Here is a 24877-nt window from a genome sequence, read left to right as displayed (position 1 = left end):
TTATTACCTGAAGTTACCGAACTCTGAGTTAAGTCACAAAAATTGACTCGTCTTATAACTGTATATTTGTATTTGACCCAAATCACCCCATCTCCTCCATTCCCAGGTTCTGGTAATCTCTGTTCTACTCTTGGTGTCTATGGATTTACTTCTTGAGATTTTATTTATATAGTAGCTTATATAGTATATCCTATTCTGTGCCTTATTTTGTTAAAAGTTCATGCTGCAATAAATGTGAGGATTTTTTTTAAGACTGAATAATATCCCATTGTATATATACTACATTTCCTTTATCAGATCATTTTTTTGGGCAATCACTTAGGTTTTTTTTCACATTATGGTGATTTTGAATAATGCTGTAGTGATTATGGGCATGCAGATAACTTTTAAAATATTGGTTTCAAATCCTTTTTTTTTGTACATACTCGGAGTAATACCATTTTGGGAGATGGGGAAGCACAAGTGCACTCTCAGATAGATAGATAGGTAGGTAGGTAGATAGATAGATAGATAGATAGATAGATAGGTAGATAGGTAGATAGATAGATAGATAGATAGATAGATAACTAAACTATGTGGTTCTTTAAAAAATTTGTAAAGAATGCTCCATACCATTTTCTGTAATTGCTGTATCAATTACAGTCCTGCCAACAGTTTTGAGAATATCCCTTTTCTGTATCCTCATCCACATTTTATCACTTGATTTCTTGATGAAAACCATCCTAATAAGTACAGAGCACTATATCTTATGGATTTTATATGCATTTCCCTGCTAATTAGCAATATTGAGTATCTGCTGGTTTACTGGCTGTTTTTAATGTCTTTAGTGAAGGAAAAAATATCAGTTCAGGTCTATTGCTGATTCAAATTGCGTTTCTTTTTGTTGTTAACTTTGTGAATTGCTTAAGTGTCTTGTATGTGTGCTAGGTTTGTATTTTCTCCCTTTGCAGAGATTGTCTTTTGATTGCATTGAGTATTTTCCTTGCTGGTTGGGGCTTTTTAGATTCATGTAGTCCCCCTGTTCATTGTGTTGTTTCTTTGCTTTTGGTGCTATCCAAAACTCTTTACCAAGACCAGTATCAAGGAGCTTTTCCTCCATTTTCATCTGGAAATTGATTGTTTCTGATCCTGTGTTTAAGTCTCTAGTTTGCCCTGAGTTGATCTTTGTTTATGGGTATTTTATTCTTTTCAATTTGGATGTCTAGTTTTCCTAGCACCACTTGTAGAAAAGGCTAGTTTCCCTTTTATTCAATCTTAGAGTCTTTGTCAAAGATTAGGTGACCATGTGTGAGGCTGGGGAGGGGTAGGGAGGGACAGGGTGCATGGTTTCTCCCTAGGACTTCTCTTCTGTTCTGTTGGTCTCTGTGCTTTGTTTTTATCCAAGTACCATGTGTTAAAGGAAGCTTTTTCTTTTGATAGGGGCCTTCCGCCAGCCTGGTTCTAGAGCTGCATCAGTCCCAAATAAACACACAGGAGGCTATAATAATTATGAAGCTGTTGGCCTTGCTTGTCTCTTACTGGCTAGCTCTGCTTTAGTAATTACCCCATAATTGTTAATCTAAGTATGTCTCTTACCGGAGAATAGTTCCGGGCTCCTACCCAATGGCGGTTACATCTCGAACTCTCTGTGTTTCTCTTTCCCAGAATCCTCCTGGACTCCTAGTCCCACCTATCTAGATTCCTATTGGCCAGCAGTGCTTTATTAACAAATGTACAGGACTTCCCCCATCAACCATGCTATCTTGATTACTGTATCTATATACCATACTTCAAAACCAGGTAGTATAAATGAAGTTTTGTTTTTGATTGCTTTGGCTATTTGGTCTTTTGAGTTCTGTTTGAATTTTAAGACGTTTTGTAAATTTCTATGAAAAATATTGGAACTTTGATAGGGATTGTATTGGTAATATGTACATTTAAACAGTATAAATTCACCATCCATGAGCATGGGCTATCTTTCCATTTGTGTCGAGTTCAGTGTCTTACAGTTTTCAGTGTCATATGGTTAAACTTATGTACTATTTTATTTTTAAATGCTGTTTGTAAATAGGATTGCTTTAAGTTCTTTTTCAGTATGTTTTTACTGTATAGAAATATAATGGGTTTATGCATAGATTTTGTATCTTATGACATTTCTGAATTTGTTAATATTTTAACTTTTTTTGTATTTATGAAATCTTTTGGGTTTTTTGTATTCTGGAGAAAGGTGTACTACTTCCTTGAACTGCTGCTTTGTATTGTAAGTTTTGCACTTATGTTTTATTTTTAAAACTAAATTTAAAGCTTTTTAGACAACAGAACTATCTCATTTTATATTACTCATGATGCATTGCACATAGTGCAGGCCTGTAATACTGACTACTTAGAGGTTGAGGCAGGACAACAAGTTCATGGCCCTGCTTTTCATGAAAAGCTACTTTCTCATTTTAAAAAATTGTATTTAAGAAACCCTGTCTCGAAAAACCAAAAAAATAAAAATAAAACAAACAAAAAATATTTGTATTTAGATTTATTTATTTTATGTATGGGGCGCTTGTATCTGCATGTACACCTGCATGCCAGAAGAGGGCATCAGATGTTATAAACTACCATATGGTTGCTGGGAATTGAACTCAAGACCTCTAGGAGAGTGGCCAGTGACCTTAACTGCTGAGCCATCTCCCCAGTCCCTACTTTCTCATTTTTGAGACATTAGGTTGCTTTTCAGTGCTTTGAAATATTATTTCTTAGATTTTTTCTTGTTGACTACAGGAGGGTTAGTCTAATTATACTCCTTTGTCATTATCTGAAGTTATTTCATGTAAAAGAATTCTTGTATATTTTTACTTTTCCATTTTTAATAGTGTAGACTGTTACCTAAACAGCCTACTTTTAGACTATCATTACAATTTATTATTATTTGGTCAAAGTTTTATGAATCTTATGTGACTGGAAAATATTTGGGAACTACTCTTTGGTATTTATAGTATTGAGGCTGAAAAATCATTGTCATATTTGATATCCTCTGGTAATTATTCCTTTTTATATAGTCTTTTGCTTAAACATTGTCTATGTAAAAACTTCCCTGTGGTCAATGCATCAGTCAGGCAATTTCTCTATAGTCTTGAGCGCCATTTGAGCTTTTGTTGGTGTTACTTCTTTGGCTTGAACTGTACTACTTACCCAAATTGAGTAAAATGTTCCTTTGATGTCTGTCTTGGCTAGATTTTCCATTATTTTATTACTCAAAGTCTTCATGCTACCAAACAATGTTATGAATATGAAAATGTTTGAGAAGCTGAAGATCTGCCCAGATAGAGTATTATCACATTGTGTTGAATTTGGTTATGTGCTGCTCTGCCTTCCTGGATTCCTACTTACATACATTGCTTTTCCAGAGTAGGTTATAAACTTTATAAAGTTAGAATTTTCATCTAGTATATCTTATTAACCTTTAATAGGTATTGACTGAAATCTTTGTGGTTCTATTTTTAAAATAAACTTTTTTAAGAAGCAGATTTGGGTTGTCAACGAAATTGAGCAGCAAGAACAGAGAATTCTCACATATTACCTGCTCCTCCCTCAATAACTACCCCTCATATGGACATCCCTTACTTGAGTGGTGCATTTGTTACAATCGGTGATCCCCCACCCCCACTGACCAGTGATTATTAGGGACTGTCCTTACCATCCTGCATTTTATGGGTTTTAAGAAGTGTATAATATTGCAGTATGTGTTAGCCAACTTTTGTTACTGTTCCAAGATATCTGAGATAACAAGCTTTAAAAAGGGAAAGGCTTATTTTGAGTCCCTGTTTTGGAGGTTTTGGTTCATGATCAAAAGACTTGTTGCTTTTGGGTCTATGGAGAAATAGTATATGATGATGAGAATACATGGCAGAGGAAGATACTCCCCTCATGGCAGCCCAGAAGCAAAAGAAGGGGCAGAGAGGAGGGACCAGTGTTCCAGTATATTTTTCAGGGGTGTGCCCCTGTGCCTAATTTCATTTTGTGGGGCTCTACTTTCTAAAGGTTCTCGTACCTCCTAATAGAACCACACTCTTGGAATCAAGTCTAAAACACAGGGGATCTTGGGGGACAGTTATGACTCAGACTACAGCATGTAGAATATTAGCTGCAGTAAGTAATTCTCAGTGGTGTACCTACTCATTTTGTCTTCCAGCTCTGGCAGTCCCTATTAAAAACAAACAAAAACCCACAAACACAAACAAAAAACCTTCCGTCTGTCCTTCTCCAAGTGTCATGTAATTGGAACTGTATAATGTGCATCTTTTTCAGTAATAATTCAAGGCTTCTCCATGTCTTTTCATGTCTTGGTGTCTGGATCTGCTGTAGTTGATCAGTTACTAAAGAAAGGATATCATAGTTACTTCCAAGTTTGGCAATATTTATGGAACTACTATAATGTTTGTGTTCTACTTTTGTTATTGTTGCTATTTTAAACAGGCACTTTCTTACTATGTAGCCCAAGCTAGTTTCAAGCTTACTAACCCAGGCTGGTCTTAAATTCATGATCCTTTTGTCTTAGCCTCCTAAATGGGGGGAGCTACCACACTCAGCTTTTTAAACTGTTTCTTGTGTGGATAAGTTAATGAGTAACTACTACCTTATAGGGTTAGTGTGTTTGGTTTTGTAAGAAAGAGCCAGTTGTGTAAAGTGAATGTATCATTTTGCATTTCCACAGCAAAAAAATGTGAATTCCTGTTTTTTTTATGCCTTTGCTAGCACTTGGTATCAATCTTCTTAATATTTGACTTATCTAATAGGTACTTAATGGTATCTCATTGTTTAAATGTTCTTTTCTCTAAAGACAGAGGATGTTGAATATCTTGTGGAAAGATTGCTTTTCATGTGTATTTGTTTCACGCTTGTTGAGGTCTTTGCCCATTGGGTTATTTTGTTTCTTACTGAATTTTAAGCTTGATATTTTTTATAGCAGTTCTTTATCAGGTATTTGCAGACATTTTCCCCACTCTGTGTCCTCTGTCTTCATTCTCTTGATGTTGTTTCTCACAGATCATTTTCTAATTTTAATAAAGTTCATCTTATGTATCTTTTGCTTTAAATATTGTACCCTTGGTGGAGGTCATTGCCATGTCTGAGGTCATCTAGATTTTTCACTATGTTATATTCTAGAACTTTTACACTTTATACATGGGATTTTTTATTTATTTTGAATCTTGACAATTATATAAGGTATGCATCATGATGAACTTTTGTGAATCAATTTCCATTTATTCTAGCACTATATTGCTTTTGCCGCTTTGTCAAAGATCAGTTGACTGTGAATCTTTCTAGGTTCTCTTCTGTTTCTTTGATCAATTTTTCTAATCTTTTGTCATGCTTACTGTAGCTTTATAATAAGTCTTGAAAGTAGTGTTAGCACTCCACCTCTCCTCAACACTCTGTCTTGAAACTTATCTAAAGTTGAGTTGATTTATTGGTAATTGTGGTAGTCTGAATGTATTGGCCCCCATAATCTCATAGGGAGTGACACTATTAGGAGATGTGGCTTTGTTGGAGTGTATATGGACTTGGAGGAAATGTGTGACTGTGGAGGTGGGCCTTGAGCTTTCCTATGCTCATACTACTGCCAAGTGTCTTAGTCGACATCTTGTTGCCTGAAAGATGTAGTACTCTCAGCCACCACCAGGTGTGCCTACATGTCATGCTCATCATGATATCGGATTGAACCTCTGAAACTGTAAGCAAACCACTCTAGGTAAATGTTTCTGCTATAAGAGTTGCTGTGGTCATGGTGTCTCTAACAAAGACAACAGCTGGGATTTGGGCTAGAACTGCATTGAATCTGTAGAATTGCTATTTCAACAGTATTGACCCTTCCTAGCCATTAATATAGAATAGCTTCATCTAGTCTTGGATATCTTTCATTAGTATTTTGTATAATATTCTTTATATACATAATTCTATTAGATTTACGATGCTAGATGTTTCATTTTGGCTAACAGTATAAATGGGAACCTGCTTTTTATTATAAATTATACTTTTATATTACTGGGATCTGTGAAAATGATCAACTCTTGTGTATTAATTTTGTGTCTTGAAGTCTTGCTTATTTATTTCAGATTATGCTGTTGATTCTTTCAAATTCTATATATGTCACTGTTATCTGTGCGTATAATTTAATATCTTCCTTCTTGATATATACCTTTTATTTTCTTTTTTTGTCTTGTGATATTCTGTAGTCAGACTTCTTTGTACCGAGAGCTCCTAAAGACAAGGACACTTATTATTAAGTTTGAAAGCTTGACTTAGACTTGTTCCCAACTAGCTCTTAAAACTTAAGTTGTCCTGTTTATATTAATCTATCTTCTGTCATGTGACTTGTTACCTCTCCTCCATACTGTATGCCCAAATCTGTGTCTTGGTGAATCCCACCTCTGTTCTACCCAGAGTTCCTATCTCTTTCTGGAAGTCCCACTCATCCTGTACTACCTAGCTATTGGACGTTCAGGTCTTTATTAAATCAGTCAGAAGGTGCCTTGGCAGAGACACATCTTCACAGTGTGTAAAGAGATTTTCCTACAACAACATTTGTTAGGAATTGTGCTACTATGTTGGATAGTAATGAATATCTCCTTGCCTTGTTCCTCAGGTAAGAAAACTTGGAGTTTCCCATTACTAAGTGTAATAATAGGTATTGGATTTTTGTAGCTGTTCATTAGCAAGATGGAGTTCTCTGAATAGACGTTATACATGTTTTTTTTTGGGGGGGGGTTTCAAGGCAGGGCTTCTTTGTGGCTTTGGAGGCTGTCCTGGGAACTAGCTCTTGTAGGCCAGGCTCACAGAGATCCGCCTGCCTCTTCTTCCCGAGTGCTGGGATAAAAGACTTGCACCACTACCACCGGCTCAATTTGTTAATATCTTGTTGAGAGTTTTTGTTTACAAGTTCAATGAGAGATTTTGATCTTTTGGTTTGGTTTTCGTGTGGTTTTTGTCTGCTTTAGATAGGGTAATGTTGAATTCACAAAATGAATTTAAAAGGACCCCCTATCTACTATGTCTTAGAAACAGTTGTAGAGAACTGATAAATAATAACTAATAATAACTAATTATTGACTCAGTTTAGCTTATTCTGTAGATGTATGTATGACTAACAAGTTGTTTTTCTTTTTTCATAATTTGCATGGAATACTGAAGATGGATGATTTTAGATTATGCTACAGTTTAAAAATATTTTCAGTGTATTCTATAAGTAATGTTTAAATTTTGTTTGTATCTGTTTCTGTGATATACTACTAAAATAAAATATACCTGTTTTCTTCCAGCCTACTGTGTTAATCGTAACATATAAAGAACCAGCTAAATCATCTACTCAGTTTGGATCTTACAAACAAGCTGAATGGAGGCCAGATAGTACCATGATAGCAGTGTCAGTAAGTAGATCTTGCAACCTTAATATTATTTACTTAAGAAGTCATAAAGTTGCATTTAAGTGACATTTTCTGATATTTCATTCAGTCTTTCGTGTGTGTGTGTGTGTGTGTGTGTGTGTGTGAGAGAGAGAGAGAGAGAGAGAGAGAGAGAGAGAGAGAGAGAGAGAGAGAGAGAGAGAGAGAGAAAGCTGTACTGATTTCTATGGGCCTGTGCTGTCCTTTTCTCTCTTCTTGTATCTACTGTATCTTCTTTGTTGACTTTACTATATTCTTCCATCCCTGAACAATTCTTGTCCCTTTCTTTGTAATTTTCTGAGCCATTCCTTCCCCAGCCTACCGATAATATGTTAGAGAAATAAGAAAATAAGTTTAAGAAACTTTGATTATATTTGCTGTACTCTCCTGTCTGTCATGGAGCACAAGCTGGAATCTTGTGTGTCCTAGACAAGTGTTCACCCACTGAATGACATCACTGTCTTCTTACTGTTCTCTTAACTAGTACATTACCTCACCTGCCTGTTTCCACTCTTTCTAGTCTGTGGTGTTTCATGTTGACTGGGCTGCTCATCTGAAAATGTCCCAAATAGCCAAAAGTACCAAGTAGTTCAGTACTTCTTGTAGCAGAGCTGGTAGATTTCACAACCACATGACAAATTATGGTTGTTATGTATAGTTCATAAACTACACATAGATTTTGAAGATTTTTTTAATATTTATTTTTAAGTTTAAATTTAGATTAGAAACAAGGTTGCTTCACAAGTCAGTTCCGGGTCCCTCTCCGTTTCCCTCCTCCCGTGCCCTCCTCCCAACCCCCCACAATATCCCCTCATTTCCCCAGGGAGGGTGAGGCCCTCCATGGGGGTGTCCATAGTCTGTCATTTCATCCAGGGCAGGGCCTAGACCCTCCCCCAAGAGTTCAGGGTGAGAGTGCATCTCTCATTTTTGGATGGGAGCCCAAAGTCCATTTGTATACCTGGGATAAATACTGATCTACTGCCCAAGGCTCAATAGATTACCTAGGCCTCCTCACTGACACCCCCATTCAGGGATTCTTGATCAGTCCCATGCTGGATTCCAAGGCATCAGCCTGGGATTCAAGAGTTAACCCTTATCAGGTCAGCTGTTTCTGGGGATTAAACCAGCCCAGTCTTAATCCCTTTGGTCATCAGTCCTCCCTCTCTGTCACTGGATTCCTTGAGTTCAGCTCAGTGCTTAGCCGTGGGAGTCTGCCTCTTTTTCCATCAGCCACTGAATGAAAGTTCTGTTTCCCAGACTCTCTGGCCATGGGATTGTAGGCTGGCACTCCCCAGATCTATGTCTAAAATCCATATATGAGAGAGTACATGCCATATTTCTCTTTTTGTGACTGCGTTACCTCACTCAGGATGGTTTCTTCAGTGTCATCCATTTGCCTGCAAATCTCAGGATTCCATTTTTTTTTTTTTTTTTTTTTTGCTGAATAGTACTCCATTGTGTAAATGTATCACATTTTCTCTATCCACTCTTCAGTTGAGGGGCATCTAGGTTGCTTCCAAGTTCTGGCTATTACAAATATTACTGCTATGAACATAGTGGAACAGACATCCTTGTTGTATGAATGGGCATCTTTTGGATATATTCCTAAGAGTGGAGTTGCTGGGTCTTGTGGTAGGTTTATTCCCATTTTTCTGAGGAATCTCCATACTGATTTCCAAAGCAGATGAACAAGTTGGCACTCCCACCAGCAATGGAGGAGTGTTCCCCTTTTACCACATCCTCTCCAGCATAAATTGTCGTTGGTGTTTTTAATTTTAGCCATTCTGACAGGAGTGAGATGGTATCTCAGAGTTGTTTTGATTTGCATTTCCCGGATGGCTAAGGATGTTGAGCACTTTCTCAAGTTCCTCTCAGCCATTTTAGACTCCTCTATTGAAAATTCTCTATTTAGTTCTGCAGCCCACTTTTTAATTGGATCCTTTGGTGTTTTGGAGACTTGCTTCTTGAGTTCTTTGTAAATTTTGGAGATCAACCCTCTGTCAGATGTAGGGTTAGTGAATAATTTTTCCCATTCTGTGGGTTGCCTTTTTGTCTTGCTGACTGTGTCCTTTGCCTTACAGAAGCTTCTCAGTTTCAGGAGGGCCCATTTATTAATTGTTGATCCCACTGTCTGTGCTACTGGTGTTATGTTCAGGAAGCTGTCTCCTGTACCAATTCGTTCAAGGGTACCACCCACTTTCTCTTCTAAGAGGATCAGTGTGGCTGGATTTCTGTTGAGGTCTTTGTCCATTTGGACTTAAGTTTTGTGCATTGATGCAAAAATACTCAATAAAATACTGGCAAATCTGATTCAAGAACACATCAAAACAATCATTCACCACGATCAAGTAGGTTTCATCCCAGGGATGCAGGGATGGTTCAACATACAAAAATCCATCAGAGTAATCCACCATATAAAGAAGCTGAAAAACAAAAATCACATGATCATCTCACTAGATGCTGAAAAAGCCTGTGACAAAATCCAACATCCCTTCATGATAAAGGTCTTGGAGAGATCTGGGATAACAGGAACATACTTAAACATAATAAAAAGCTATATACAGTAAACCAACAGCCAACATCAAACTAAATGGACAGAAACTCAACGCAATTCCTCTAAAATCAGGAACAAGACAAGGCTGTCCACTCTCTCCATACCTTTTCAACATTGTGCTTTAAGTTCTAGCCAGAGCCATATGACAACAAAAGGGGATCAAGGGGATACAAATTGGGAAGGAAGAGGTCAAACTTTCACTATTTGTAGATGATACGATAGTTTACATAAATGCCCCAAAGAACTCTACCAGGGAACTCTTAGAGCTGATTAACACCTTCAGCAAAGCGGCAGGCTACAAGATCAACTCAAGAAAATCAGTAGCCCTACTATATATAGATGATAAAATGGCTGAGAAAGAAATCAGAGAAACATCACCCTTTATAATTGCCACAAACAACATAAAATACCTTGGGGTAACACTAACCAAACAAGTGAAAGACCTATATTGCAAGAACTTTGAATCTTTAAAGAAAGAAATTAAAGAAGCCCTCAGAAAATGGAAAGATCTCCCATGCTCTTGGATAGGTAGGATCAATGTAGTAAAAATGAAAATTCTGCCAAAAGCAATCTACCGATTCAATGCAATACCCATTAAAATGCCAGCACAATTCTTCACAGACCTTGAAAGAACAATAATCAATTTTGTATGGAAAAAAAAAAGACCTAGGATAGCCAAAACAACCCTGTTCAACAAGGAAACATCCGGAGGCATCACCATCCCTGACTTCAAGCTCTATTATAGAGCTATAGTCCTGAAAACAGCTTGGTATTGGCACAAAAATAGACAGGTAGACCAATGAAATCGAATTGAAAATCCTGATATTAACCCACACATGTATGAGCATCTGATCTTTGACAAAGAAGCTAAAAATATACAATGGAATAAAGAAAGCATCTTCAACAAATTGTGCTGGCATAACTGGAGGCTGGCATGTAGAAGAATGCGGATCGATCCATGTTTATCGCCATGCACAAAATATTTTGCAGATTTAAATAATCAATGCAAATAACGAAATGTTCACATATTATGTCTTGTGTGGGCTCTTTGAAGCTGCAACAGCAGATTTGAATTGAGCAGTGCTGACAACAACTGTATGTGATGTTCTCAATGCTTTCTCCTTTGTTCAGCACACTATAAATTATTATAACGATTATAACTACTCTCCATATCAAGGGTTCCACATACTGAGATGTATTATGTTTATTACTGGTACATATTAACATCAAAGAACAGAAGTGCAAGGCAGTGGCCCACGCCTTTACTCTAATTAGTTGGGATGCAGAGGCCAGTGGATCTCTGAGTTCAAAGCCAGCATGGTCTACAATGCAAGTTCCAGGACAGCCAGAGCTGTTACGCAGAGAAACCGTGTCTCAAAGACAAACAAGCAAAAAGAACAGATGAGAAAATTGTCCTGTTTTTAAAGCATTCAAGTATGGATTTAAAAAAATTGTTGAATTAAGGGGCAAATGTGCATTATATAGTAAATTCCTAAAGAATACAAGTGTCATTACTCACATTTTAGTTCTAGTTCATGGAAGTTATAGAAAAAATAGAAAATTTGAAATACTGTTTATTGTGTCAGAATTTGAAAGCATATGCGAAGTAAAATTACTCCGTTCTTAAAAAATTTTGGTTTTATTTGTTTATGTATGTGGTATTTTGTCTGTGTGCCAGGTATGTGCCTGGTGCCTGTGAAGGTCAGAAATAGGCATTGGGTACTCCAGAACTAGAGTTATAAATGGTTGTGAGCCATGATGGCATGCTCAAAATGAAACTTGGCTCCATCTAAGAGCAACAAGTGCCCTTAACTGCTGAGTCATCTCTCCAGCCCTGATTGCTCAATTCTTGGTGAATTATCACATGATATAGTACTGCTCTGTTGTAGTTTATTTGCAGGGCCATTGCTGAGTGTCAAAGAGCTGAGAATACTCTGTCTGCATAGCCTGTATAGAATAACTCCAGATTCATAAAATGCTCAAAGAAGTTGAGAAAAACTAATTCAGTACAAACTGAGTATTAATTGAAAGCAAAAATAACATACAAAACAGAAAAAGACATAGTTGGACAAATTCCAAATCTTATGAACATATCAGACTTTTAAAGCTCGTGATGTAAATTTTCATCAGAGATAAAAGCAGAATGTCTTGTGTTGCCTGACAAGTGTTTGTGGCTTAATGTGGTAACGGTTTGGTGGAAATTTTTTTAGCTTTTGGTCTAAATTAACATTTTTGTGAATATAAAGAGCCACTTTCTGCTACTTAATAGGCAATGAACAGCTTTGGAAAACAGCTGTGTGCTGGGATTAAAACTAAGGCAACATACATGCTTTACCCATTTCTTCCCATGTGTGACAGGGTTTCTGTTGCTGTGATAAAACACCAGGACCAAAAACAAATTGGAGAGGAAGGGTTTGTTTCAGCTACTGCTCTCAGGTCACTCTCCATCACTGAGGGAAGTCAGAGCAGGAACCTGGAGTCAGAAACTGAAACAGAAGCCATGGCGGGTGCAGCTTGCTGGTCATTCTGGCTTGCTCAGCCTGCTTCCTTATAGCAACCACCAGCCCCAGAGCGGCACTGCCTGCAGTGGGCCTTCCCACTCAATCACTAATTGAGAAAATGTGCTGTGGACTTGCCTACAGCCTAGTCTCAGGGAGGCATCTTTTCAGTTGACAGTCCCCCTTCCTAGGTGACTAAGCTTGTGTCAAGTTGATGTAAAACTAGCCAGGATACCATGTAAACCAAGGTCACGGCTCTTACCCATGTTCGCCCCTTGTTTCTGTGCTTCCTGACAGACTCTGGGAAATCCTTTGGTGTGGCATATTTGTATACCTTCCTCCACAAACTGTAAATGACTAATTCTCTGTTCTGTGGCATTTGTCTCCTGACCTGTTGACCTTACCACACCTGAATAACAACAGGTCTATGGTTTCTTTTAGATCACTGAACATACTTAAGCCTGTTGATTTAATGTTTTTTATTAAGAATTTGAACATTTGGACTTGCTCAGAGATAATTTTTGACATATCCTTTATTTCCTGTGGCTGTGCATCAGAGTAACTGGGTTGTTTTTGTTTGTTTGTTTTTGGGTTTTGTTTTGCTTTGTTTTTTGTTTTTCAAGACAGGGTTTTGATGGGGGAAGTTGTTCTGTGTATATGTCAATAAAGCACTGTTGGCCAATAGGGAAGCAAGATAGGTGGGACTAGCAGTCTAGGAGGATTCTGGGAAATGTAGTGAAGAGAATGGTCGCTATGTGATCTCCCAGGGGAGCAACAGGTGCTCAGGAGTGTGTCCTCAAAAAGATAAGTCCTTATAAAATATATATTAGTAATTATGGGTTAATAATTAAATCACAGCTAGCCGATAAGAAACCAACCAAATGACCAACAGCTTCATAATTAATATAGTGTCTTGTGTGTTATTTGGGGGCTGAAAGAGGCAACGGGACCCCAGCGACTGGCTGGAAGAATACACGTTACAGGGTTTCTCTTTGTTCTAGAACTTGGTCTGTCCTCGAACTCACAGGGAGATCCTCCTGCCTCTGCTTCCTGAGTGCTGGGATTAAAGGCACTTAACGTGACACACTGCCCAGCATATTGTGGTAGCTCTGAAAAACAAATTCTTCTTGCTTTCAGAGGTTGGGTTTTACCTATTTGCTAAGTTTCCCCCAGCTATTCATGTGAAATATTTCTTCTTCTTTCTGCAATCACTGTAGTTTCTCTTCTCTTGGCAGTCATTTACCTAAACTTTAAGTCTTACAAGGAGAGGTACAAGGGACTAGGTTCAGTCTCCAAAAATAACCCTCTTGATCCAGAAACCACTTCAGTAGTTTAGTATGTCCCCCCTTCCTTGTTGAGCAGAAGTGACAGTCAACACTTACAATCCAATGGTGAGGGACAAATATTGTCCACCTTACTCCAGCCAGACACCCTTGACAAGAGTTGGCCAAATATGGATCACTAAATTGATAAAATTGATCAGCTCCATCAAGCCCTTTCCTGGGTGTTACAAGTGCTCCTCTTAGATTGAGAGTTTGGTATCATTGAGCTCAGTGTTGTTGTCAGAAGAAAACAAACTGAAGCCATTTTGTTCATTTTGAAAAATGATCAAGTAAAGTTAAAGTTCCCAAGACCTCCTCACACCTCCCTGGGTTACTGACATCCGGGTTAACAAGGTGAGACATAAATAGTGGGCAAGCTGCCCCACCACACTTGAGTAAGTCAACCAATGAAAACATGTTAAGTGTGATACAAAGGAAAATGTTTCTAGGAAAGTTCTTAACCCCTGAATCCTGATTGGTGAAAAGTGTAACTAACTTGTCACAGATGCTTGAGGTTTTCAGGCTTAAAAGCACTGTAACATTCTTCTTGGGTTACAGTTCATCTCCGGAGTCTGTTCTGTGGCCCTGATTGATCAGTAGTGACTTGATTACAACAAATTTGTGTCATATGCATTGACTTGGTGTGTGAGTTGTGTTGGCTCCAAGCAGACACCATAGCATTGGCAAGTTCAGTTGTTTTGATAAGTAAATAGATTTTTTTAGAATTTCCTATACAATCTTTCATGATGTAACCCTCCAGGACAGTTGTTCTCAATCTTCCTAATGTGTTGACTCTTTAACACAGTTCCTCATGTTGTAGTGATCCCCAAACATAAAAATATTTCATTGCTATTTCATAGCTGTAATTTTGCTACTGTTATGAATCACAGGATATCTGATCTGTAGCCTCCAAAGGGGTTGCAACACTGGTTGAGAACCACTGCTTTATCTAGTCTTATGAAGTTTTGAAATTAATGACTAGAATGAGGAAATTTCAGGAGTGAAATGCTCTGTAGAGTACAAGTAAGGTAGATTGTGTGCAGTTACTGACAAAGAAATGGTGGTGTCAATTTTATACATGCATGGGAATGTTTTCCCTAGAGTGATTTCACGGAAATTTTCCCCAGTGTTCAGTTGGATTTCATTTATTTTTTCTTCTTTACTTTTTGAACAACTAGTAGACTGACTTTGATTTAAAAGATCAAATTCCAGTGTTCAGTGGCAGTTGCGACTTTATTTTGGAAATAAGAACTTGCCTGCTCAGTTTTGTTCTGGAACAGGGCATGAATGCTAAAGTATCCTGAGGTGCTGACTTAGTTTCTGCTGGCTTCTGCTCTTTTCGCTAGGAGGTTTGCATAGAAGGGAAAGCAGTAGATTGTGAAGAAATTACATAAAATCAGAGTCAAATGTATCCTCCTTAGTTTATCTCTGGGCTTTTAAGTTATATTAGCTTGTAGGTTGGATTAAAGAAGTATAACAAGGAATTAAAGTAGTTAAAACATTGATCTACTAAACAAAAATTTGTTAGTAGGTGACCAAAGGTTACACACATCCTAAGATCAGTATTTTTGTAAGGAAAAACTTACAATTTAGATTACAATGAAGTATTAGTATTATTGCAAGTTTTGTGGCCATAGGAGAAGTCATGATAGATTCACTCTCTTGTTCAACATTTATGGAGTCCCCATATATTCCAGGTAGAGTGAAGATATAACATGTGAAAAAATTACCTTGAACCATGGAGTGTGGTTTCTTCCCTCTCCTCTTCTTCCCTTCTTGAGATATTCTTAGGCTCATATTGCCCAGAATGGCCTCAAACTATGTAGCTGAGGTTAGACTAGATAAACTCCTTATCCTTCTAGTTTCCAATTTGTGGGATTACAAGAGCATCTCACTGTGCCCAGCTTTTTGTTGGTGGTGCCTATTTTTTACTTTCATTTTCTTTGATAATGTCTTTATTTTGTTTTTTTGTTGTTGTGGAAAGGTATTTTTGCTAGATATAGATAGTTGGGTTTGTCAATAAACCCCGTTAACTTGTTAAGCAGTTAGAAAAATGTAAATATGAAGGCACAAGAATAAATTTATGTCAGACCTAGTGGTTCAGGTCTTTAATCCCAAGTACTTGGGAAGTCTGAGGAAGGAGGATAGTAAATTAAAGGCCTGACCAAGTTACATAGCAATTTCAAGGCCAACCTGGGCAACTTAGTGATACCTTGTCTCAAAAAGTAAAAGAATACTGGAGGCATATTAGTAATTCAGCACTGCAAGGTACAGCAAGAAATAAAATAAATCTACCTAACTCTGTAATGTATATCCCATTCTGCTTAGGTAAAGACATTCATTTCAGGAGGGTGTTTTCAAGGGTATCTAATCAGCATTGATGATTACTTAAGTTAAAGATTAGGCTGAGTGGTAGTGACAAGCAGGTGGATCCTGAAGTTCGAGGCCAGCCTGATCTACAGAGTGAGTTCCGGGACAGCCAGGGCTACACAGAGAAACCCTGTCTCAAAAACCAGAAAACAAACAAGAAGATTAGGAGTTCTTCACTTGTCTTCTCTTGTTTCTATGGAGAAATTAGTGTGAGGCTTTTTACTGACCCTTCGAAAGTAATGTAAGTAATTTCCCTGCTCTTCCTATACCCAAAATTTTCTCTGTGTCTTTGGATTTCATAATTTAGCTGTGATATGGTGAGAGTAGTTTTTGTTGTGCTCATACTAGTTGGTGTTCTGTATACTTCTTGAATCTGTGGGTTGAGATCCTCAACTTGAAAATGGTCAGGTATTAACTTCTAAACTGCCTTTGCTTTGTCCCTCTCCACCCTTTTTATATCTTTACTTTTTTGTTATTTGGTTTAATTAATATGTAATTACAATACTCTCCCTTTCCCTTTCCTCCTTCCAACCTCTTCCATGCCTCCACCACACCTTACTCCCTCTCAAAATTTATGACTTTTTTAACCTTTAATTATTATTGTTACGTATATGTCCGTAAATACATAAATATGTTCTGTGATAGTAATTGATCATATGTGTGTATGTGTCTGTGTGTGTGTTTAACCTCTCATGGTTTCTGTTGGTCTACTTTTCCCAGTTTTTCTATAGCGCTTATTTTCCTTGGATAGATTGCTCAGTTACAAAACCTGTCCAGTCTGCAGTGTGCAATATTATCTGCATTTGGATATTAAGTTGGAGTTGTATATATTTTAACTTTATTTTTTCCCTTTTTTAATTTAAATTAGAAACAAGCTTGTTTTACATGTTAATCCCAGTTCCCTCTCCCTCCCCTCCTCCCCTGCCCCCCACCAGCCCCCTATTCCATCCCCTTTCTACTCCCCAGAGAGGGTGAGGCCTTCCATGGGGGATCTTAAAAGTCTATCATATCATTTGGAGCTGGGCCTAGGCCCTCCCCCATGTGTCTAGACTGAGAGAGTATCCCTCTATGTGGAGTGGGCTCCCAAAGTCCATTCATGTACTAGGGACAAATACTGATCCACTACCAGAGGCCCCATAGATTAACCAGACTTCCAAACTGACATCCTGGTTCAGGAGGTTTCAGCTGGTTTCTCAGCTATCAGTCTGGGGTCCATGAGCTCCCCCTTGTTTAGGTCAGCTGTTTCTGTGGGTTTCTCCAACCTCAGCTGTTTCTGTGGGTTTCTCCAGCCTGGTCTTGACCCCTTTGCTCATCACTCCTCCATCTCTGCTACTGGATTCCAGGAATTCAGCTTAATGTTTATCTGTGGGTATCTGCTTCTGCTTCCATCAGCTTACTAGATGAAGGCTCTAGGATGGCATATAAGGTAGTCATCAATCTCATTATCAGAGAAGTGCATTTAAGGTAGCCTCTTGACTATTGCTTAGATTGTTAGTTGGTTGGGGTCATCCTTGTAAATCTCTGTATATTTCCCTAGTGCCAGATTTCTCTTTAAACCTATAAATGGCTCCCTCTATTATGGTATCTCTTCTTGTTCTCCTCTTTTCTTCCCCTGACTCAATCTTTGTGCTCCCTCATGTCCTCCTCTTCTCTCTTTCTCTTTCTCCTAACTCCCTCTCCCTTCCTCCCATACTCCCAATTAGCCCAGAAGATCTTGTCCCTTTCCCCTTCCCCTTCTGGGAGGGGGCGGATGTATGTCTCTCTTAGGGTCCTCCTCGTTTCCTATCTTCTCTGTTGGTATAGATTGTATAATGTGGGGGAGGGGCAGGTTTCAGGACAGACTTTGTCTGTAACTGCTCTGACTGTGACTGTCCTGAAACTCCTTTGTAGACCAGGTTGGCCACAAACTCAACAGGATCCTCCTGCATCTGCTTCCTGAGTGCTAGGATCAAGGACATTCACTCTACCACCGCTGTCCAGCTTAACTTTATAATTTATATCTATCTAAAATATTTTATATAACATTTAAATTTCCAGTGAAAATTTTATTCTCTTGTCTGTGGTTTCTCTCTTTTTACCTTGAAGTTCTTGTCTAATGCTAGTATCCCGGTTCTTTGCTTTCGTTTTCCTTTTGTTTCTAAGTCTGTGATCTTGCTTTGTAATGTCTGAGAGTTTGTATTTTATTATGGACACTGCAAATGAACTATAGAGAATTGCAGTAGTTATCTTCAGACGCAGAAAGATAAAATCAAACGTGGAACATAGATTAAAACTTGTATGTGTGTGGAAGGGACCTATGAAGGAAAGATCTTATGGTAGTGGGGAAGGACAGAAGACAAGATAATGAAACACATGCTTCCAAAGTAGAAGGGGAGCAATTGGGTAGCAAGGGGCCTTCAGGAAGGGCCAGTGAAAGTAGAAAGGGGAATTGGGAATTAAGACAAGTAAGAACACTGTGTATGAAGGTACCATAAGGAGGCCTATTACTTTGTTTGCTAACTTTAAGAAAAATAAAGAGCCTGCTTTTAAATGTGGGTTCATGCTTGCTACCACACATAAAGAGGTCTGAGGGTCTTGGGGGTGGTCTGTAGCTGTCAAGGTTGACAGCAAACACCTTTATCCACTTTATCAATCTTTTGATTCCTTGAGTAGTTTTTAGCACTCCAAATTGGAATCATAACCAGCAAAGAATCACATCTTAGAGTCACTGCCAAGCCAGATGACCTGAGTTTGACCACTAATACCCACATGGTGTTAGGTAGAAGGAGAGAACCAGCTTGTGCAGGTTGGTTGTCTTTTGGCCTCTAATGGGTTGTGATACTTGTGTACACATACACACATATACACCTATCCATACAAAGACACATGAGCAAAATAAAGTTAAAAAATTAAATTCAAGTAAGGGAAATAAAGGTTCAACTAAATTTAATGGAAATGTTAGCATCATTTGAGGACTTGGTATATTTGTATTAGGCCACATAAAATCTCAAACTTAAATTATTCATGTTCTGTCCTCCCCCCCCATTTCATTGTGAATAATTTTTATTGCTGTGATTGTTATGATAAAATTTTATTTCCTCAGTGTCTAAACTGTTGATCTTGTGTTGTGCACTTTTAATCTCACATGCTTTGGTTTTTATCCCCAGAGTTATATTTTGGTATTTTTTATTTGTCTAACCTTTTGAAAATCAAGAGCAAAGTAACTGGGACGGGAGAGATGGCATGGTGGTTAAGAGAACCTATTATTCTCACAGAGGACCCAAGTTCAGTTCCCAGAACCTGTTTGGTGGCTCACAGCCATCTGTAAATAATAGCTCTAGCTCCAGGGAATCTTATGCCTTCTTCTGACCTCTGTGGACACCAGGCACACATGCGATACACATATATACAGATAGGCAAAACCCTCATAAAATAAAATCCTTAAAAATATTAAAAAGAACATTGTTACTGCTCAAATGCCTTTTTGTGTTCATTTCAGTTACGTGTGTTCTGGATTGTTTTGTTTGGTTAATTCTCTTCTGGTTCTGTTTGCTAGTGTCCGGTATCTCTCTACATGTAGTAACCGTTTTATTGGGTGTAGATGATGCTAAGTGATGTGATTTAACTTGGATGCTGGAACTTTTGCAGTTCTGTAAGTCTCTCTGGTATGTAGTTAGTTATTTGGAAGAGTTTGATCTGCTCATGCCTTGTTTTCTGCCTGCTTTTGTGGATTCTTAACTACTCAATTTATGAAGGCACGGATCTTTCTAGGATTATTGTACAAAGATCTGAGGATACCCTTTCTGAGTAGTCCACCTTGTGCCCTGTGAACTATGGTTTTTAGTACTGTTTATGAGACAGGTGCTGTTAGCAAGACTCTAGTGACACTATGCTCTCTTTTCATTACCTGTTCTCTGCTCCTTCTCTTAACCAAGTGCTTTCCTCACATCCCCACCCTTACTGGTACTCCAGAGTTACTGTTGTATATAGTTTCTTCCTGAACTCCCGGCTTCATTTTCCCAATTTGGAGAAGTCTACCAGGCTGTGCTTCAGTTCCCTTTCTCAGTTTTGTAATTTGGAGATCTTCACAGGGCAGTAAGATGGGTAAGAGGAATAGGGCTCACCTTTTTTCCCACCTTCCAAGGAAGACAGTCCTTAATGTATGTTTTGAAAGTCATTGTTTCATATATAAAATGTTGTTTCAGATCGAAGCATAAATCTACTTAAATTTTAATCCGGTTTTGTTGAAAGTTGAAATCTGGCTCCCCTCCTTTTTTTTTCTTTTTGAACAGAAATTAGACCCATAGTATAAACAAATGTGATAGTGTTAGGAAAATAATTTTTTAAAATTTGTGAATGGGAATGTGCATGTCCATGGCATGAATAGAGGTCTGTGGAAAATTCACACGAGTCTGCTCTCCTCTTACTGTGATGGTCCCAGGGATCAAACTCAGGTTATTATATTTGGCAACTAGTACCTTTACCCACTGAGTCGTCTTGCGGCTTTAACCATATTAATCTCAAATTTTTATCAATATATAAAATTTGTGTACAATATTCAAAAATCTAGTCCAGTGTTTAATATTTAAAACTAGTAGTTGCTTTTTAAAGGTAGATTCAATAATATTTTTTATCTTATGTATATCCTCCCTTTTTTTCTTTTCAGAGTAGATTCAATAATCTACCCTTATGTCCTATCTTACCTGTAGCTCCCTTTTTGCTTTTCAACTTTCTTCCTGACGGTAACCAATAACAACTTGTAACCATTTCCCCTAAACAATGACAAATATCCATAACCTATTTAATGACCAAAAACCACCTATCCCCACCTCTTCCTGCTATCTTGTGGCAATGTCATCTTTAGGGGATCATGAAAAGAAAAATTTGGATTAATTGTCAAGTCCCAGGAGAGGTTGCTGTATCATTTGCTGTCCAGTCTGTGTAACGGGAAAGTGCAGGGCTTGCTCAAGTCCTTGCTAGAGTAGACTGTGGGGCTGGATCATCTCTGCTAGCCTCCTCAAATTTTTCCTGAGAAGTGTGTAGTCCAAAGCTGATCTTTAGGTGGTAGGTAGGTGGTGATTTTCAGCTTAGCGATATTATCATAATCCTGGTGTAATTGTTATGGGGTTCCGTCTTCTTTTTGGACTTCAGAGATCAAATTAGGTCAGATTATTCCTTTTCTTGGTAATTTTTTCCCGATACCTTTTAATTATCCAGTAAGTTAGACTGTGGTATTTGAAAATATATTACAGAAGGGTAAGTTTATAGTTAGAACCCTGGCTGCTCTGGGAAATGTTTTCTCTGGGAAGAAATCGGAAACCCTGGATGATTTCTTTGGGTTTGATTGTTTCTACTTTGGATTCAGCCTCACTCACCTCTGAGATGACAGAAATTGAGTGTTAGGGTAAAGACGTTTGAGTTTAAAAAAATTTCCACTTCACTCTATTATTCTATTTTACAATGAAAACATTTTATAGGAGCAATTACATATAGTATTAAGCATATTTATATAAATATAATGTGGTTGTTTGAACTTTTGTCAGTCACAGATGTATACTGTGGTCATATAACATATTTTTGTGTTGTTTGTATTTTTGTTGTTGAGTTAGTTTGTTTTTGAGATAGAATCTCTTAGGGTAGTTGTTTTTGAGATAGAATCTTTTAGGGTAGTCCTAGCTAGCTAGGAACCTACTTCAGTCACCCAGATGCAACATTGTTTTCAAATACAGTTTCTGTTTTTATAATATTTAATTACTTTAAAAATTTAGATGTGAGGAGTTGAACTTCAGATGTTCATATTTTGGAATTTAGAGATTGAATTTAGTTAGTTAATGTTTAGATTTCAAAATATCAAGATTTTTGTCTCACAATATATTTTATAGTAAAAACCTAAAAATTTTAACTATATAAATTATGCTGTTTATGAAGTAAATGATAATGTTTATTTGGGTATAATAAGGCATTTTTTACTTTTATTACTTGTTAGTGTTGCTTTGTAAGCTTAGAATTACTATTTGTACTTTCGCAGAGTTCAGAAATACTGGATATTTTTCACAGTACTCGTCTGTTGAATTATAATTGTTTTAGAATGTGCATGCCCATAATATTCTACAGACTGGATTTCAGTTACATAGTTTACAAAATATTTTTAAAACTTGTTAAACGTTTTATGATAGATTATATATTTTGCTTGTATAAAGAAACTTTAATTCTTCAGAGAGTTGAATACGATTTCATAGTCCTGGCATGTAAAGTTACAGCCTAGGGCAACAGTTATAACATTCTTATTCATGGTCAATAAAATTTCTCTTTCAGACAGCAAATGGCTACATCTTGTTTTTTCATATTACTTCTTCAAGAGGGGACAAATACCTTTATGAACCAGTATATCCCAAGTAAGTTTATTGGCTTTCATTCTTCTAATATATGGTTTGAAAACTTAATATTTTTAAAAGAATGTCTTTTGGGGTTGTCTAAAGTCAGTAAAATGTTAAGTTGCATTTCTAAAATGATGTTTCAAGAATTTTCAGTCTTTGAAATGTCATTTTTTTATTTAAAAATATGTAATTAAATGAATCAAGGGATATTAATGATTATGTTATATCCTTTGTTATTTTTTAAATTTTTATATTTAAATTAGAAACAAGCTTGTTTCATGTGTCAGTCCCTGCTCCCTCTCCCTCCCCTCCTCACCCACCCCCTCCCAGCCAGCCACACCAGTCCCCCTACCCAATCCCCATTCCATTCCCCAGGGAGGTAAGGTCCTCCATGAGTGAATCTCCAGAGTCCGTCATTTCGTTCAGGGCAGGGCCTAGGCCCTCCCCTAAGAGCCCAGGTTGAGAGACCTTTCTTAGACAATCAGAATTACTACTAATATACTCCAAGTCAGATATCCTCTAGTCTTTATTGAAATGGAGAGCTGAGAAATATGAAGAGGTAATTCTTAGTCAGTTACAGGCTCCTTTGACTGTGTTTGTATATATGCACATGAAAAACCCACACAGACAGTAGTTACCTCCTAAACTTTGGGAGAGCATGGACTTTTGTTCCTTAAATGTTTAAACTGTGTCATTATAATTTGCACATTTCCTCCACAGCATCCTTTATTTTTTAATTAAAAAAATATACTTTTTTTTTTTTTTTTTTTTTTTTTTTTTACACGAGACAAGGTTTCTCTGTATTGTTTCGGAGGCTATCGGTCCAGCCCGGCCTCGAACTCACAGAGATCCGCCTGCCTCTGCCTCCCGAGTGCTGGGATTAAAGGCGTGCGCCACCACCGCCCGGCAAAAAAATATACTTCTTAAAGTACAACATCTTTGTTTCTGGGGGCAAACCACTTCTATGTCAAAAGTTTGCTTGATGTTACATGAAAGACTATTGCCAGTATGACTAAGAGGAAACTCCTGAGATTAAAAAAGCTATAATAAATTATTTGTATACTATTATTATACACAAATAATATATAATGATTATATAAATGATATAATATGTAAACAATGCACTAAAAGATATATCCTAAAAAATAGATATATCATTTATACATTATTAGGGATAGTCAGCATGATTGTTTTTAATATTTAACATTGATATTTAATAATAATGGTATAATTAGTGAAAAATGATAAATATATTATTTGTATAATATATTTGTATATTAAACTTAGATGTAACATATATTAAAATTATGCATACACACACACGACCTTACTGAAGAAGACTAAGCCCCATTATGCAAAGAAAACTAGTGGGATAAGGAGAGATGAAATGTGCCTGACACTGTAACACTATAAGGATTGTCCCAAATACTAATTGCACTCAGCTGTTTATAATTGTTTATATTAGACAAATGCCACAGCAAACCAGTTGTATTAGCATAATGTCCTCATTTCACATTTAGTTTGCACATTATTTCAGACCTATAGATAAGTTTCTTCTAGTGTGAGCAGATATGCATTTTTAGGCTGGATGACTCAATTGGTGAAGACCCAAGTCAGTCCCCAGAACCCACATAAAAGTGCCAGGCATGGTAGCGTGTGCTTGTCATTCCAGGACTGGGGAGATGGAAGCAGGCAGAGCTCCCTGGAACTTGCTGGCTAGCCAACTTAGGGTACTTGAATCCTCTGACCTATACACACTTTTGACAGACAAAAGATGATGACCTTTTTGTCTTTTCTTCATTTCTATGAAGCAATTTCTGCCTAACTTATTGTCCATCTAATGCCACTGAAATTTTCAAAGTTCTCATTGTAAGTAAAATAACTTAAGAAAAGCTTTATATAACAGAATTAATGAAATGTGATCTTTAGGGTTTCTATTGCTGTGATGAAGCAGAGCCATAAAAGAATGCTGCTTACTGACTTGCTCCTTATGGCCTGCCAACCTGTTTGTTTTTTTAAATACCATCCAGGACCACCTCCGTGTGGGTTGCACACTCATACTAGATTGCACCCTCCCGTATCTATCATCAGCCACAGACTTGCCTACAGGCCAGGTTGTTAGGGGCGTTTTCTCAGCAGAGATTCCCTCTTCCCAAATGACTCTTTCTATCTAGCCAGCATAGCACTTCATGTGGTATATCATCTTTTTATAATCAGTATTTTCACATAGGTAAAACACAACTTGTTACATGTAAAAAGTAATTTAATGATTAGCATAAAATATGTGTAAAACTCAGAAAACAACCATCATGGACAACCAGGATGTCTGCTGCTAGATAGTGTAGACATGACAGGGGAGTTGCTC

At 37.4% G+C, this 24877-nt stretch overlaps 1 protein-coding gene across 3 annotated transcripts in view; it reads left to right on the top strand.

The window, feature by feature from the left end:
- Ric1 (RIC1 homolog, RAB6A GEF complex partner 1) overlaps positions 1-24877 on the top strand; it is an 89333-nt gene that overhangs the window by 6233 nt on the left and 58223 nt on the right. For 2 of the 3 annotated variants that reach the window (XM_013115045.3, XM_005063707.4), the window contains exons 2-3: positions 7290-7397; positions 22451-22530. In XM_013115045.3, coding sequence (XP_012970499.1) covers positions 7290-7397; positions 22451-22530 — 188 coding nt within the window. Of the gene's footprint in view, positions 1-7289; positions 7398-22450; positions 22531-24877 lie in introns of those variants that run through there. The other variant, XM_040745755.1, reaches the window with a different exon arrangement.

The sequence above is a fragment of the Mesocricetus auratus genome, unplaced genomic scaffold (assembly GCF_017639785.1).
Source record: "Mesocricetus auratus isolate SY011 unplaced genomic scaffold, BCM_Maur_2.0 Super-Scaffold_4256, whole genome shotgun sequence".
Lineage (NCBI taxonomy): Eukaryota > Metazoa > Chordata > Mammalia > Rodentia > Cricetidae > Mesocricetus > Mesocricetus auratus.
Note: the sequence above shows the minus strand (reverse complement) of the source record. Positions and strands in the feature narration are given on the sequence as shown.